General features: G+C 35.1%; 1 protein-coding gene across 1 annotated transcript; it reads right to left on the bottom strand.

The window, feature by feature from the left end:
- Positions 1 to 4,519: 4,519 nt before the first annotated feature.
- Positions 4,520 to 16,868, bottom strand: LOC124643850 (oocyte zinc finger protein XlCOF7.1-like). Its single transcript, XM_047182959.1, has 3 exons — positions 16,523 to 16,868; positions 14,126 to 14,867; positions 4,520 to 6,266 (listed from the first exon to the last, which is right to left on the bottom strand). Exons 1-3 carry the CDS (start codon positions 16,589 to 16,591, stop codon positions 5,059 to 5,061), a joined length of 2,019 nt encoding a protein of 672 aa, XP_047038915.1. The 5' UTR covers positions 16,592 to 16,868; the 3' UTR covers positions 4,520 to 5,058.
- Between the last annotated feature and the right edge of the window lie 204 nt (positions 16,869 to 17,072).

The raw sequence follows: 17,072 nt of genomic DNA, 5'->3' as shown, positions 1-17,072 counted from the left end.
AAAGATAGTCTCGGGCCTATTGAGGGTACGGCACGAAAATAAATGTTGCCACGATGAATGAAAATATAACTTAATGCTATAGAAATAAAGATGAAATTACAAAAAAAAATACTTATTGGACATAAGACACAAAATAGTCATTTGGATGAATTGAAAATGGACATATGATACAAAAAAGTCATTATAAATGAATAGAAAATAGACATAAAATACAAAATAGTCATTATTAATGAATTGAAAATGGATACATTTGACACAAAATAGTCAATGAATTGAAATTGGACAAATGAAACAAAACAGTCATTATTAACGCACTGAAATTGGACATAAGATACAAAATAGTCATTATAAATGGATTTTAATCATGCTTGACAAAAGTTCAAAATGGATTTACTATTCTGGCTAAAGCAAACGGGCGACTTTTAATTACAATTACAAACATTCATGGAAATGACGTCACAGCCTAATGGCATATAAAAATATTGATTCCATACAGTAACACCATTGTTCACAAAATAAAATAACTTTCTGTTATAAAATGACTAGCGACCCGGTGATTCCGTTAAAATGAACCGCTCCTAAATGACCGATTTTGTTCAAACTTCACATAAACCATCTACTAAATAGCCCGAGCAAAACCTAAACATTTGGTTTGTATAACTGAGGCCGTTCTTGAGTTATAAAATTACGACGAAAAGTAGTATTCCTGCCGGGGCTGCGGGTTGTTCGAAAGAGATACCGCGGCCCTGGTACATAAAAGGCCTACGACGGAACACGACGGTTTTTAGTCTGACACAAGTGGTAGGTATAGATTGACAAACAAATGAATTGATCAGTATATTATACTTATGAACAATGGTGATACGCCTCAGTTTCAAAGCATATTCTCTATATTAAAAGATAAAAAAGGGAAACGCACTATCCTTGCGCAGTCGGGTAAAATAAAATGAGTTTTTAAGCACGCAAGCGCATTCAAGTACATAGGTAGTTGTAATATTTGAAGAAACTTGACATTTCGTTGACAAATTATAATCTTCTATATTTTATAATTTTGATTTAAAATAAGCTTCATCGGTATTTTAGAAAAAGTGTGTTTTTTTGCGATGGCTAAACATTGCAAAATACACTCTGTATTTTCTGTTCTCTCTCTTAATATGGCAACATTTTATAATTCATACGTACCGATGTACAGGTAGGTAGTAAAGGTACGTTCTGAAAGTGAGTGTGACCGACTTAATGCAGTCGACAGTTGGCATTCAAAACGTACCCTTAGGGATCTGAATTACATATTTTGAAATTTTTCCTTGAAGTTAATAATAGCTTACTCAATTGACTTGGCTTTAAAAAATCTCGATTCACATGAAAATTATATCAACTGATTGAAGTTACCTTACATTATGTTTACTTCACAACCAAATTACAAAACGTCATATGTTTGCTCATTATCACAGCCACAAACAGTAACCAATGCTTTTTATTTAAAAAATGGCGTAACAACCGTATTTTCTGGAACTCTCGAGTAGGTTCGTAAGCACGGCCATTTTTTACAAGGATTAGCGTACGACCGCGGAGGAAAAAAGATGAGCAGCGATGCCATGACGGAAAATTTTCTAAGAAAATCGTCGCCAAAATGCGGGTGTTCGGGGGACGAGGAACGTAACTGGCTACTCATAAGCTTTTGCTCATTTTTTAACATGCTTTTATTAGCTTCTTTCTTGGAATCTTAATTTGACCCACTTCCCGGCGTTCGATGAAATTTTGCACACGCTCCGAGTTTTTTTTTAACCAATCAATAAATACCACTCTGACAGATTCTTGATTTTACAAGGAACTAGTAAGTGATCATGCCTGCCGTACGTTACTTGACCTACAAGAAGGCGTCTGACCTACCTGCCTTATGGCATCTCCGCTATCTTTCCTTCCTCCGTGGTACGGTCCTAAACACACTCTAGCCATTCAATATGATTTATCATAAGCATAATTTCATTTATTTAGCTTAAGCTATAGGACATAACCCTACCACAAAAACTTTTAAACGTCTGTCGAACACTAGTCTAAAAAATGACAGATTATGTCGCTGAAATAAGGTCCGTTTGCAGCCAATTTTTTTTGACAAGTGTGCAACAGATGTTTAAGTTTTTGTAGTAAGGCCAAATATCTTTTACTGCTATTTCTGCTGATCAAAAACGTAAACCTTCTAGCGCAGTCGGCTATATAATCAACGCCATATTGACAAGTAATTTTAAAAAGTATTAACCTAATAAGCAACAATTTTCTGCTCAATTTTAAAATCTCAATACCTATCTAATATAAAATTCTATACAGTATTAACTTTTTTTATAAAGTCCAATTTAAAAGCTCAGAAACATATTTGTTACACACAATCTTATATGTAAAATTTAGGATTATTTGAAGCCAGAAATTTTAGTTTTTTCCTCTTTTTAACCGACTTCCCAAAAAGAGGAGGCTCTCAATTCCGATATGCTTGCCAACTATGTTGGGGTCGGCTTCCAGTCTAACCGGATGCAGCAGAGTACCAGTGTGCAACAAGGAGCGACTGCCTGTCTGACCTGCTCAACCCAGTTACCCGGGCAACCCAATAACCCTTGGTTAGACTGGTGTCAGACTTACTGGCTTCTGACTACCCGTAACGACTGCCAAAGATGTTCAAATGACAACCGGGACCTACATTGGGCCTATCTACATTTAATTATAATCAGTATGTGACAAATATGTTCCCAGCTTTATTCACATATTTAGCAAAAAAAAGCATTTATCCATCTCACTCTTTATATACAGGAACAATATCTATGAGAGAGCAAAAGTTTCATCATAATCTTCACAATCATAAGCTATATATCACAAAATTATGAGGCATGTCAAAGTTTCAAAAAAGTTGCGCGATAGTAGGGCAACTGTTGCCCCACTTTTTTATTTTTTCAATTTGACATACTTCATTCACATTTGATTCTTATAAAAAATATTCTATTGTTAAAATTAAATGACTTTTGGTTAGATTAACTAGAAAAATGTAAGTGTTTAAGTTATACCCGCTGTCTCACTTATTTATCAACCACTTCCGGCAATCGGGTAAAAAGTTTTTTAATCTTGATTTGACATTTTATATCACTACGTTTCGTTTACCATTTTATTCATTTGTCCACTTACATATTTCTAGTTAAAACATAACCTAGTAGCTCCAATTTTACCAATACATATTTAACAATCTGACTAGCCTTCATAAAAATCGACATTATAATCGTGTGTAATTCCAGTATTTTAACCCACTTCTTAATAGAAGGAGATTCTTAATTGACCTTTTTTTTCGTATATTTATTCATTGTTATCATTCAACTTCAAATTGCTTCTCAAAATTATCATAATTCATGACTCAGGAGGTCAGTTTTCTTAAAACAACTCGTTTACTATGAACTTTCACGTTAAAATTTCTAAGTAAACAGTTGTTTTAAGAAAAACGGGTTAATAAGAACATGCATATTGGTAAAATTACGAGCTTAATAATCTCATAAAAAACGTTAATATTCTATCACTTACTTTACTAATATTTACAAAAAAAGCATTTCTTATTAAATAAGTACTAGATAAGAAAGCGAAAATTTTGAGCTTTTTCTGAAAGATACGAAGATATTGCACTTTTGGTATATTTTTATTGAATTTTGAAAATATTTTTGAATTACATTTCGGACAAAATATTTTTATGTATACAGGATTTTATTTTTACTAGCGTCCCGTAGATAACACTTTGCACAGAAAAAGTGAAAACATACATACAGCCTTTCTTGATAAATGGGCTATCTAACGCTGAAAGAATTTTTCAAATCGGACCAGTTACTGTTACAGCCTTTTTATCGTCCCACTGCTGGGCTGCGGCCTCCTCTCACACGGAGAAGGATTGAGCGTTAATCACCACGCTTGCTCAATGCGGGTTGCTGATTTCAGACTTTATAGTCCAGGTTTCCTCAAGATGTTTTCCTTCACCTTTTTATCAGCCATTAGCTTTTGCCCGCAACTTCGTTCGCGTGGAATAGTGACTACCAGCAGATTTTTGATTTGACCAATAGATGGCGCTATATGTCCGGAATATTTTTTTTTTTTTTTGTAATAAAAACTATCCTATGTCCTTTCTCAAGTTTCAAACTATGTCTGTATCAAATTTCACACAAATCGGTTCAGTAGTTTAGGCGTGAAGAAAAGACAGACAGACAGACAGACAGACAGAGTTACTTTCGCATTTATAATATTAGTTTGGATTGGTGTCTGTCTAAGATATACTTAGAAAGTTCATTCAAACTTAGAAAAGTTGCATTGGTACTTGCCAATCGGACCAGTATTTCCTGATATCATCATCATCTCCCGATCCCGAGCCTTCTTCCCAACTATGTTGGGGTCGGCTTCCTGTCAAACCGGATGCAGCTGAGTACCAGTGCAAAACTCTATAGCTTTGTAATATTATTATAGAAACTGAACCACAAAAAAAAATGCGCATTAGTTAAAAAATAATCCTGTATAGATTTAAAAATGACTAGACAGTCTGATATTTCGTTTTTTTTTCTAAATTAATTGTTAATTTATTCGTCTGTTTGTTATTCCATCAACTTATCTAAAAAAAGTTTATAAATAAATCATTTCTGTAATTAAAAGATTCGGATTTAGCTCCTTAATTACATTCGATTCATGCAAATTATTTAGATATTATGATTTAATCTAATTAGCCAAAACAGACAGTATAAAAAAATCCGGAATTAGCAAATACTTTTTGACCGTCAAAAACGCAAAAATATTGCTTACACATGTCGCCACGAAAAATGTCCTCAGAAATAACATAACAATTTCGGCCATAGCGGCAGTTCTCATATAAGGAGATCAGCCAGCTGCGCAGGACATATTATAGTGCAGGCACATTTGCTTGGACACAGGTGCACTCACTATTCCTTCACTCTCATAACCCGCAGGGACTTCAATCGAAAAATACACCAAAAATACAACAGACAAGAAACTTCGTCATCTTTTTTTTAAAAAGCTCTGAAACCTTAAAAACTATGACTGTTCACTTACACTATCTTTGTCCTGGCACTCAAAATCTTTTTTCACACTCAAATTTATGCTCTCCGCGTCCTCCGAGGATTTCATGAGGTTCAAACCTTGCTCAAATTCTCCATTTTCTTGCGTCCCGTGCTTAAATTGCATATGTTTTTCCATGCTGGACTTTTGTACACATCTGTAGGGACAATGTGGACATTTTACGGACTTCTGTCGAGGCCTATACGGTTTACTTTGGTTTTTAACATCGACTTTGTCGCCTTCTTTTTCGTTTAAATGCCTCTGCTTATGTTTTGTGAGGTTAGTTTTCTGTACACACCTATACGAACACATATCGCAACTAAACGGCTTTTGGTCTGTATGTAAGTACATGTGTTTCACTAAATTAGGTTTTTGTACAGTCCTGTAGTCACAAAATGGACACGCGAAAGGCTTGTACCCCGTATGTGTACGCTCGTGGACGACTAGGTTATTCTTTTGCGCACATCTATAGTCACAATATTGACATCTAAAAGGTTTCTCTTTCATGTGAACTAAAATATGTTTCGCAACGTTATTTTTCTGGCCAGATTTATAATCACAGAAAGTACACGAAAAAGGTTTCTCTCCCGAATGAGTGCGTTCGTGGATTTTCAAAATGGCGGGCGATTGACATCTATAAGCGCATTGGCTACAGCTAAATTTCCCAACTTTTTCTACTAACTGATCATTCTCAGTACAAGATTTAGAATGATGTTTCAACCCCCTTTTAGAAGGGAACACATCATTACACTTATAACAAATATATTGACCTTTTATATTCATTGATATATCTTCCGACATCTTATTCTGCAAGCTAGAATCATTTTCGTTTTTATTTTCTGTAAAATTCTGATTCTGAAACTCCGAATAGTATATTTTATTTTGATCTAATGGTTTTAGATTCTCCTTCGGTTCTTCAATTTTCTCTTTCCCGCTGTTTAGACAGTCATCGTGCCTTATTTTTTTAAAGTCTTCTTGGTAAGGGCTGGCGTTTTCAAACTGTCTATGCACAACTAAGTTCTGTGGGTTTTCTCGTATGTTCGTGTAATTTTGTACGTAGTTCTGTGGTCTAGAGTAGAGGTCTATGGAGTTTAAAGCTGGTACATTTAAGTGTGTGTTATATACATACATTTGGTTGTCTGTGTGTATGTTTGGCTGTTGCTGCGTGTGGTCCGGTGGGATACCTGGAATTGAGAATGAGAAAAATTATAACTTTTATAATAGAAGAGAAATCGCTGGTCGATGCAAAAAATATAGTATATTTAATTCTGTTTATGCCTAGACTTAATTAAGGTAGATTTATGTAGTTTAAGTTACTAAATATGTTTGTGAATGTTGGTTCACCTGTAATTGGCAACTATGTAAGCCAACCAACTTTTTGTTAATTTGCACACAGAAACTGTTGGTTTTCCTTTACTAAGAGCACGTTAATGTCGGTCGTGCTTGTGATCTCTCTCGTGGTGTCGGATTGGCGTCGCATCGCGCTATGAGAGTGAAGGAATAGTGAGTGCACTTATGTCTGCGCCAATGCTCTTACACAATAATATGTGCTGCGCAGCTTGCTGATCTCCTTATATGAGAACAGCCACCGTGGCCTAAATCGGCCGTGGGCGCCATTACTAATAAATAAATAAAAATGGCAAAGTTAACATTTATACTAGCTTCCACCTCCTGAGGAAATAAATTCCCGCATCCGGACAAAATGTAGCCTATATTATTCTGATGTATAAGCTACACTGCCAAGTTTCATCAAAATCTATTCAGTAGTTTTAGCGTGAAAGGGCTACATTCCTACATACTAACTTTCGCGTTTGTCATATTAGTAGATTATTAGAATGAGTAATACAGGGTACCAAAAATCACTGGTTCAACTTTTATACGAAAAAACCGGCCAAGTGTGAATCAAAGTAGTACATTAAGGGTTCCGTACCATTATCTATTAAATGGTCAGACACTCACTTTTATTTTTTTTATATTATTAAAACTAAAATATCCGAAACACAGATATTTCTGGAAGCCGACCCCAACATAATAGGGAAAAAGGCTCGGAGGATGAGGATTAAAACTGAAATATTTACTTTAGTCTAGTCTACTTCACAATTTTGTGTGTTATATGGGAAATAGAAAAAAACTGTTGAAACTACGATCTAACTATCACGATTCATGATTCTAATCTAGCAATAGGGTCCCATTTCACCCTTGTGATACGGAACCCTAAAACCAAATTGTTTACTAGTTTCTCACAAGTGATATTAAAACTAGTCGGCGTGACCTTTTACAACATTATAATATAATATATTCAGCAAAGGTTGAAGAGTCAATTTTTATCAAATATCTCTGAAGTTTATATTGTTGCTATGTATTGATTAATGACGTTTCAAAACAATTGAATAAGTAGATCATTTCGATTTTAGGTTGAAAAAATTATAACTTCCGATTTTCTCGGTTTTTTTTTTTCGAAACTAGCTTCCGCTAGCGGTTTTACCCGCGTTTCGTGAGAAATACTTTATGCGCCAGCCGCCAGGATAGAAAGTAGCCTATAGCCTTTTTCAATAGATGGGCTGTCTAAAAATTAAAAAAATAAAGGAAAGCTAATCATATCAGCAGTTCCTGAGATTATAACAAAACTCTTCAGCTTTGTAAGTATTGAGGATGAAAGTAAATAATCATTAGCTACCAAAACCTTGCTAGCATTTGTCATAGTATAGAAATGCTGTCTTGAGCCTCGGAAATATAAACTACTATACGTTTTCCCGCGGTTTCACCTGCGTTCCGAGGGATCTGCTGTCCATATTGGGATAAAATATAGCCTACGTTACTCGGGAAGAGTGTAGCTTTCCAACAGTGAAAGATTTTGTCATATCGATTGAGTAGTTTCGGAGCCTTTATGGTACAAAAAAAAGAATTACTTTTTATTATATTAAGTAAAGATGTAGGCCGGGGGCCGGGGGCCGGGGCTGCGGGATTGTTCGAAAGAGTTATCGCGGCTCTGGTACATAAAAGGCCTACAAAGGAACACGATGGATTTTAGTCAGTGAGAGTCTGACTCACGCTTCTAACCCACAGCGGGAGGGCTCATTTGATTTTTTCCCACCAAAACAAAAAATATAGATATAGGCTATACTTTATAGTGGTAGGTGTGGATACTAGTGCGACCAGGTGGTATACATATGTAAAAACTTCTAGAGAAAACCCACCAATAAAAGATATGGGATTTTCGTGTCTATTGTAACTCTGACATTTACAAAATTACGATTTTATAACAACTAATTTATATTGTATAAATAAATAAATAATTTTGCTTTGTTTAAAAAAATCAGTAATTTTGACATTTCAAAAAGCCAAACTAGTTACAAAAAAGGATGCTCTTTAATTGCATTTTTTTTAGAAAGGTATATAATAATAGTAAACAACATAATTATTCAGTATTGCTGTTTTCTTGTATGAATTAAAAATGTTAATTTTCTCGTCTGGCAAGACATTATGCTAAGTGCGTCAGACCTTATTATAAACTTGAATTAGTCGCGAAATAGTGGCGCCTAATAAATTTTAACAAAAACTCGTCAAGTGTGAGTTGTACTAGTTCTGAGTTGGGTTCCGTATTCTTATTAAATCTACCATTCATTTAAGATATAATTGTAAAATATTTAAGGGTAGTTAAAAAAAACTATAGAATTCATACAGAGTGTGTCGTTCATAATCACATTAAATCCTATCACATATACTTTATGATATTCTATGGCGAATTGTAAAAAAAATAACCTAATCCATTCAGTGGTTTAACCACAGGAGTTATTTTTCGTTTTTATAAGGAGATGGCCAAATTTTCATAGAAAAAAAACCCAGAATCGACAGCAATGAAATGGTTACCAATAGGTTCTTTATGATAGACCTTTGATGGTGCCAAAAAATCCAGACTGAAATCCATGGGGTATAGGAGCTATTTCATATTATCGCAAAAATAGGTTATGTTGAATACATGTTGATTTTAAAGATTATTAACATCAAGGGACATAAAAAAGCAAAGTAAACTAACATTATACAAGCCACTAGTAACAACCCCATAGTTTCAGAGTTGGCCTGGTGATTAAAAGGTCTTGTATTTAACCACTCCAGATACGATTAAGCACCGACCTTACCTACTTGGAGAGGTTTCGCAGTTACATGCAACCTTCACAACTGGCTATGAAATGTTTTTGGAGAAATTGTCTTTGAAAATCGCGCCATGTGACATTGTCAAATATAACAAATGACTTAGCAATGAAAAACGGTCCAATCACGAGTCTGCATTCAACTTCTAACGAACATCAAACAGTAAAAGTAAACTTTTTTGTGAACTAAAATCTTGATCGAAAAAACGTTATAAAAAGAGAACCCCATGGTTTTTAGATGTTTTGAAATACTTTTTAAAATCCACAAATTATACTGAATCCAATCATACATATGAAGTTCCTGTCGACTCTGGGTTTTTTTTTGGCCATCTCCTTTACAACATCATGTGTAAAGCAGAGATAAAGTTAGGAGTATCGAATGTTTTGCTCAGTTGACAGCTGTCAGTTTTCAAGGGAAAATTTCAGTTGTTTGTAATGACTGACTTTTATATGGTGTTCTAATTTTCGTACATTTTTATTCTATTTACTTTGTTTGAAAAATACATTTTTTTATTTTTACGTATTTTTCTTTTTTATTTCTGTTAATCGACATATATTAACCAGTATATTAACGCATTTCATTTAATATGATTATGAACGACACACCCGATATATAAATACAGCAACAATTTTGAAAACAAAAAGAAACCTAAAATAACGGATTTTCGTGCAATTCAAGGAATCACATCCATGTGGGAACTACTCCGCGCGATCGGATAAAAAGCTAGCCTATAGCCTCCTTCTATACATGAGCTAACTAACACTGAAATTTTTTTAAGAAATCAGTCCTTGTACCTGAGAATAACGCGACAAGCAAGTACACAATCTCTTCAGCTTTATAATATCAGTAAAAATTTGAAATTTGACAATTGTCCGGGTAACTGGGTTGAGGAGTTCAGATAAGCAGTCGCACCTTGTGGCACACTGGTACTCAGCTGCAGCCGGTTCAGCCCCGGATCTAGGGGGGGGCAAGCCGGGGCCCATGCCCCGGGCGGCAAATTCAGGGGGCGGCAAAATCAGGCGGCTGCCTGATTTTAAATCCTACATCACAGAATACCATAATTGTTACCTACAGGGCCGTCTTAACCTATGGTGCAGGGTGTGTGTATGTCTCAGGGGCGCCCCACCACCAGGAAATTTCGAAAAAATTACACCCGTTTGATAAAGAAGTTCCATTGTATCATGATACTGACAAGCAAAGTTTCTAAAAAAGTCGCCTTCGCTTTGTTTAATTGATCATTTTGATTATTTTTCACTTTTAACATCCTCCAAATAAGTGAAAAAATTCTCGCTCGCTACGCTCGCGGCTAAATGACAACGTATGTATTGTTTTTCTGATGGTTTATCATTTTTATTGACGCACCGAATCAACGAACACAAATGGCACTCGCTCTAATCACGGTTTCTTTTTATTTGTACATAATTCCCAGTTTCATTTGTGAGTCTTCAGGGCCGTCTTAAGCTATGGTGCAAGGTGTGCGAATAACCCGGGCGCCTCGGTCTCAGGGGCGCCGCGGGACGCCCCTGTTTGATAAGGAATTTCCACATTGTATCATATGATACAGACAAAAAAGTCGCCTTCGCTTTGTTTGATTGATCGATCATTTTGATTATTTTTCACTTTTAACATCCTCCAAATAAGTGAAAAAATTCTCGCTCGCTACGCTCGCGGCTAAATGACAAAGTATGTACTATTTTTCTGATTGTTTATTATTTTTATTGACGCACCGAATTACGAACACAAATGGCACTCGCTCTTATTACGGTTTCGTTTTATTTGTACATAATTCCCAGTTTAATTTGTGAGTCTTCAAACAAATCATTTAAAAAAGTTCGTGGCTTTACAATGTACTTAGTCACTTAATATTGTGTCGTAGACTCAAAAATTTCGCGCTCGCTTCGCTCGCGCAATATTACACATATGTTACTTTCATAACTTCATGACTCAAATCCACGCTATATTACATTTTATAAGTCAAATGTAGCAAAAAATATTTTTTATGGAGTCCTCAAAAACAAAAAAGTTTGCGCTTCCGACTGCTTGTTACTTTACAGCGCTTTTTAAAATTTATTAACTTTTTTGACCCAAAATTAAAAAATTTGCGCGCTTCTTTCGCTCGCACAAATTTTTACAATAAGTGCATTATTCTGTCTCGACTTTTATAACTTAAACCTGGCCAACAGTTTGAGCCTACAATTATTTGGACACTTTTTTTTAAGTCATTTACCTACCAAAAAAATGACTTTCGTTGGTGAAAATAAACATAAGTAGGTAGGCAGGCGGGGCGGCATTTTTCAGTTTTTGCCCCGCCTAAAAAAAATTGAAGATCCGGGGCTGAGCCGGTTAGACTGGAAGCCGACCCCACCATAGTTGGGAAAAGGCTCGGGAGATGATGATGACAATTTGTACCTCACGTAATCTGCGCTTCCGTATACAATTACTTAAGAAGACCTTACCCAATCTCTACGGAACCCCAAAAAATAAAAATAAACTAGTTATATCATATTATAATGCACTTGGTTTTACGGCGGCGTCAGCGAATCTATCTGAATTATTTATAAAGCCACTTTTTTATATAACACATATATTAATGAATACTTATTTCCGACCTAACCTTGAAAACTAAGTTAGAAAGGAGAAAATACAAAAAATATACACGATATTCTTCCTGGAACTAGTTATTATAAAAAACGGTTATAGATCAAAATTAACGCTCAATCCTTCTCTGTGTGAGATGAGTCCTGTGTCCCAATGGGGCCCACCAGGGCCAAGGCCTGCCGGGGTTGCGGGATTGTTCGCACGAGTTACCGCGGCGCTGGTACATAAAGGGCTTAAGAAGGAACATGGTGGGTTTCAGTCAGTAAGAGTCCGACACTCCCTCACGGGGGCACCCAGAGCGGAAGGGGGCATTTGATGATTTCGCATCAATCAAAAAAAGGAGGCCTGTGCCCAGCAGTGGGACGTTAAAAAGGATGGATAAGCACAAACGCATTTTGTCACATGCTTCTGTATAGCGAAAATTTTTAAATTACTTATCATATTCTTACGATAAAAAGCCTATGACCCTTCCTCGATAAAGGGGCTATTTAAGACTGGAATAATTTCTCAAATTGGACCAGTAATTCCTGAGATTACTGCGTTTAAGAAACAAACTCTTCAGCTTCATAATAGTAGTAGAAACCTAGGATAGAATTACTGCCAAGTTTTATCTAAAGCCATCTATATATTTTAGCGTGAAAGATAAACATAAATACAAACTTTCGCATTTATAATATAAGTCGTATTCCTAGTCGAACACATAATTTTGGACCTGTTTCCGAATGACTAATTATATGAGGAGTTAGGAGTTTCGTGGGAACCGATTTGTTAGGTGTAGGTATAATTTTATCTAGTTTTTTTTTGTATACCTAGTATCAAATTTTGATACAACTTTTACCAAAATGGAAATCGAAGTTGGATCTTTACGACAAAAAAGGTACCTAATGATCGAGAGTCTGGCAGGTTGTAATTTCTGGATCTAGTAAATAGTTCAATTTTTTAAATTATTTTTATGTATTAAGTTATTTTTTGGTGTCCAGACCAGTTGTCAGCCACTTCGGCTCTTCTCTCTAAAGAGATCAGCCAGCTGCGCAGGTCATATTATAGTGCACGAGCATTTGCTTGGACACAGGTGCACTCACTATTCCTTCACTCTCATAGCGCGATGGGACAATCCTACACCAGCGGAGAGAGATCAGGCGCAGGACCGACATTTACGTGCTCTCCGATGCACGGGTGTATCTATTACCAACTTTCAGACTCCAGGCTGCTTTGTAGTTAATCTATTAATATTTAGTTTTTCAAACCCCACAAATTGATTTAGACCCGACCCCAGAATCGAACCTACTTATAGACCAATGACAGCTTAGCGGGGCCAAACCAGGGCCAAGGCCTGCCGGGGCTGCGAGATTGTTCGAAAGAGTTACCGCGGCTCTGGTACATAAAAGGCTTACGAAGAAACATGATGGGTTTTAAACAGTAAGAGTCCACTCCAGAGTGATTTCTCATAAAAAAATACCAAAGAGACAGTAAGCTTAGTAAACTTGCACATACAAGGAAGAATATAAAAGTTACATGATCACAAATCATGTCATTACCAGTTTGAAAGAACTCGCTAAACATGTCATCAATATGAATACATAAATTAGTATCTATATATCAATGAAATAATATATTTAATTAAACTAGTTTCCGAATAAATTTACAACGAATATACTTACAATTAGAATAATTTTGAAAGGTTAAAATCGAGATAAAAAGGTGAACCTGTGAATTACTGATTCTCTAAGTACTTGAATTGCATAATATTTGTTTTTCTTCTAACTTCCGCCCGCTATTACGATTGGTAGTGCAGTCGGGTAAAAAGTAGCCTAAAGCGTTACTCAACAAATGAGCTATACTAAAATTAAATTAATATTGTTTAACAGTACATAGGTATAGACAAACTTTTCTGAATTTAAAAAACTCCTTTGGTATAATAAAAATCGTTATACCGCATAGATAGAGCAAGGTGGTCGTCAATGCATTCTTTGTATGAGAAGCTATTATAAATACCCAGTATTACTTCATAATGTTACTGTGCGTTTATGACGATGTTACTGATCATTTATATCAATGTTACCAGACATTTACACAATTAATGTTACAGCAAATTTAGGTGATGCCTAGTTGCAGTTTTGTAATTTCTTTGTTAATTTTCACAATTTTACGTCTGTAAAAGGTAATGTGCCAAGCCCTTTAGGTTAGAGTGCTACGTTTGTTAATCAAAAATGTATAGTAATGTTACTAAGCATTTATCGACGTTACGTGTTACTGCCAGTTTATAGTAAAAAAATAAATAGAAATAACTCACCATTTAAACTTCCAACACTATTGATAGCAGGATTAATACTTTCATAGAAGTACCCATCATCTTCCTGCTCCGATTTTATATGAAACGGCATTGGTAATAAATGTTCCTGTTGGTCCATTCTCTCATGAATATTTGTCACCAACCTTTGTCCCAAGTTTTGGTCCATCATATGCTGATCTTGTAATTGTACCACCATTGGCGTTCGTCTAGCCTCTTCTTGAGTCAACATTTCTTGTTCCATTGGTCTATTCAAATGATGGGACAAATCAATCTCATGGCTCAAATCATGAGGTATATCAGTTCTCAAATCGTTGATTCTACTCAAATCCGCGCTCAAATTCTCATTTAAATTCTGAGCCAGTTGATTCAAATTGCTCTGTAGTTCCAAATCATTACCGAGAGACCGTACTAATGACAAATCCAAGTTTCTACTGAGGTTTTGTCCTAACAAGTCATCATGCCTGTTCAAATTCTGCGGTAATTCATTCGTTAGATTATGTACTAAATCCAATTCGGATGTTAAGTTTCTTTGTAAATGAGCGGGAATGTCATTGAAGTTCAAGTTTCTTGGTAAATGGTTGGTTTTCAGCATGAGTGATGACATTTGACGAGGGGACAGAGGTAATTGGAAATTGTGAACGATGGTGTTGGCTACGGAAGTCTGCATCGCTTGATGAAGTTGTTCCATTGATAATGGGGAGTGTTGGTAATCTGTTGGTTCCAGTTGCTGTGATTTTTGCAGCTGTAAAAAGAAAAGGTGATGGTTAAAATGTGTAGGTAATAATGGTTTAGAAATTGTTAACTGACTTTTATTGATATGAAACAGTCTATAATACAAAATATTTTAGGTTAGTTATTAATTTCTTAATTTTGGATGCAATGAACAATGCATATTGCAAAAACTCAATTCCATTGATTCAATTCAGTTTTAATCGAAATAAAAAACCTCTACTTGATTTAGGCCACAAACACTGAAAAAAAATCTGATTACTTCAGTATTTCCTAAGATCAGCATGATTAATCACACAAACAAAAAAAATACTGTACAACATGAGTATGGGCTAGCCATTTTCTCACTGTTTCACCAGCATTCTGTTGTAATTACTGCCCACACTGGGATAAAATATAGCCTATGTTACTTGGGAAGAGAGTGGCTTTCCAACAGTGAAAGTATTATGTATACATAAGTATTATGTTTATGTATTGTGTAGTTTTACTACATAAATCATCATCATCCTCCTCTGAGCCTTTTCCCAATCATGTTGGGGTTGGCTTCCAGTCTAACCGGATTCAGCTGAGTACCAGTGCTTTACAACAAGCGACTGCCTATCTGACCTCCTCAACCCAGATACCCGGGCAACCCGATACCCCTTGGTTAGACTGGTGTCAGACTTACTGGCTTCTGACTACCCGTAATGACTGACAAGGATGTTCAATGACAGCCGGGACCTACAGTTTAACGTGCCATCCGAAACACAGCATTTACTACATAAATATGTTTAGTATATTGTTTTTTGAATTTTTTTGTTTAGTTATTAATGTTTTTATGTTTGTTGTTGTGCACTTTTGAATCTACCCTACCACCATCAAATCTCTCCATGGCTTTAAGGTTGGCTGTAAGAGAACCCAATTCTGGGTTAAGCTCGCCATTGTACATAAACTATCTTTATTCTTTTTATATGTATTGTTAAATGTCCAAAAAAGAATAAATGGAAGAATTTCTTCACAGTACAAACTAAATGTAAAAGTTTGGTGAGCTTAGATTTAAGGTAATAAAAAATATAATAAAAAACTATTCCTCTTTATTATAATATGTGTAGTATTCCTCTTTATTATAATAGTGTAGGTTATAAATATTACTAGGTTATAAAACTATAGTCAAATCCAAGTTGAATGGTGATTGTTTATAAGTTCAAATATAGGTCAAGGTGAAATTAAGTTTTGTGAACAATTGAGAACAATACTGAAGATTAAACTAAAACCATAAATTATTTTATGTCGATTTAACGAACGACAAAAAAGGAGTATGTATGTGTATGATTTTCTCACATTTGGTTGAATGTATATTGAAGTCAAGTTTATTTTTTGTAAAATAACTTGATTAATAAATGATTAATTACAATAAAAATGCATATTTTGAATGCTGAAACTGATCATAAAAATTTTTATTACTTTTATTTCATCATAGTAATCATACCTAGATTGTTTACAAAAAAAATCGTTTTCTTAATATAATGAATGACTGTTAAGTCTCACAAAAAAATCGTTTCGCGGAATAAAAACTAGAATACATCAGCCGGGAACCAAACCCGGAACTTCAGTCACGTTATCAACAGTTTTTTATGTAAAAAACGACCGCGGTTTGAAATAAAACAAACAATAGTTAAATAAACTTACACTTTCAATGTAAAACTTATAGTTTTCATCGTCGATAACATTCTGATCTTCTCTTTTCACGAAATCCATATTTCCTTCACGAAATAATAGTTAAAAATATAATTTTAACTCCAAAGTTATATGCGATCCATAGTGTTTCTAACCTAAGAAAAACACTGACTTAAAATATACACTTAAGTTACATATAAATGCATAAATTTACACTATATGTCGCTAATCACATGACTTTAATATTAAAATGTAAGAATTATGTAAAAATTGTTATAAAAAGTGGAATTCTTGTTCCCTTTCGGATTGTCTGAATGAAAGAAAGGAAGCTAGTTATAGACAAAGTAGAGTTGCCGTCAACGAACATCTGTCGGGGATACACTAGTTGGATTTAATTTACCCACATCACAATAAAAATTGTGTTTTGCGCACTTTCCTATTTACTATTTAAAAAATATAGTACGTACGCGGAAGCCTTGGAGTACGCGATGTCGCCGACAAACTACAAGAAAAACGGTTGCGATGGTACGGACATGTTAAAAGGAGACCACCTGAGTACATC

This window comes from Helicoverpa zea, chromosome 28 (assembly GCF_022581195.2).
Source record: "Helicoverpa zea isolate HzStark_Cry1AcR chromosome 28, ilHelZeax1.1, whole genome shotgun sequence".
NCBI lineage: Eukaryota > Metazoa > Arthropoda > Insecta > Lepidoptera > Noctuidae > Helicoverpa > Helicoverpa zea.
This window is presented reverse-complemented; position numbering and strand designations above follow the sequence as displayed.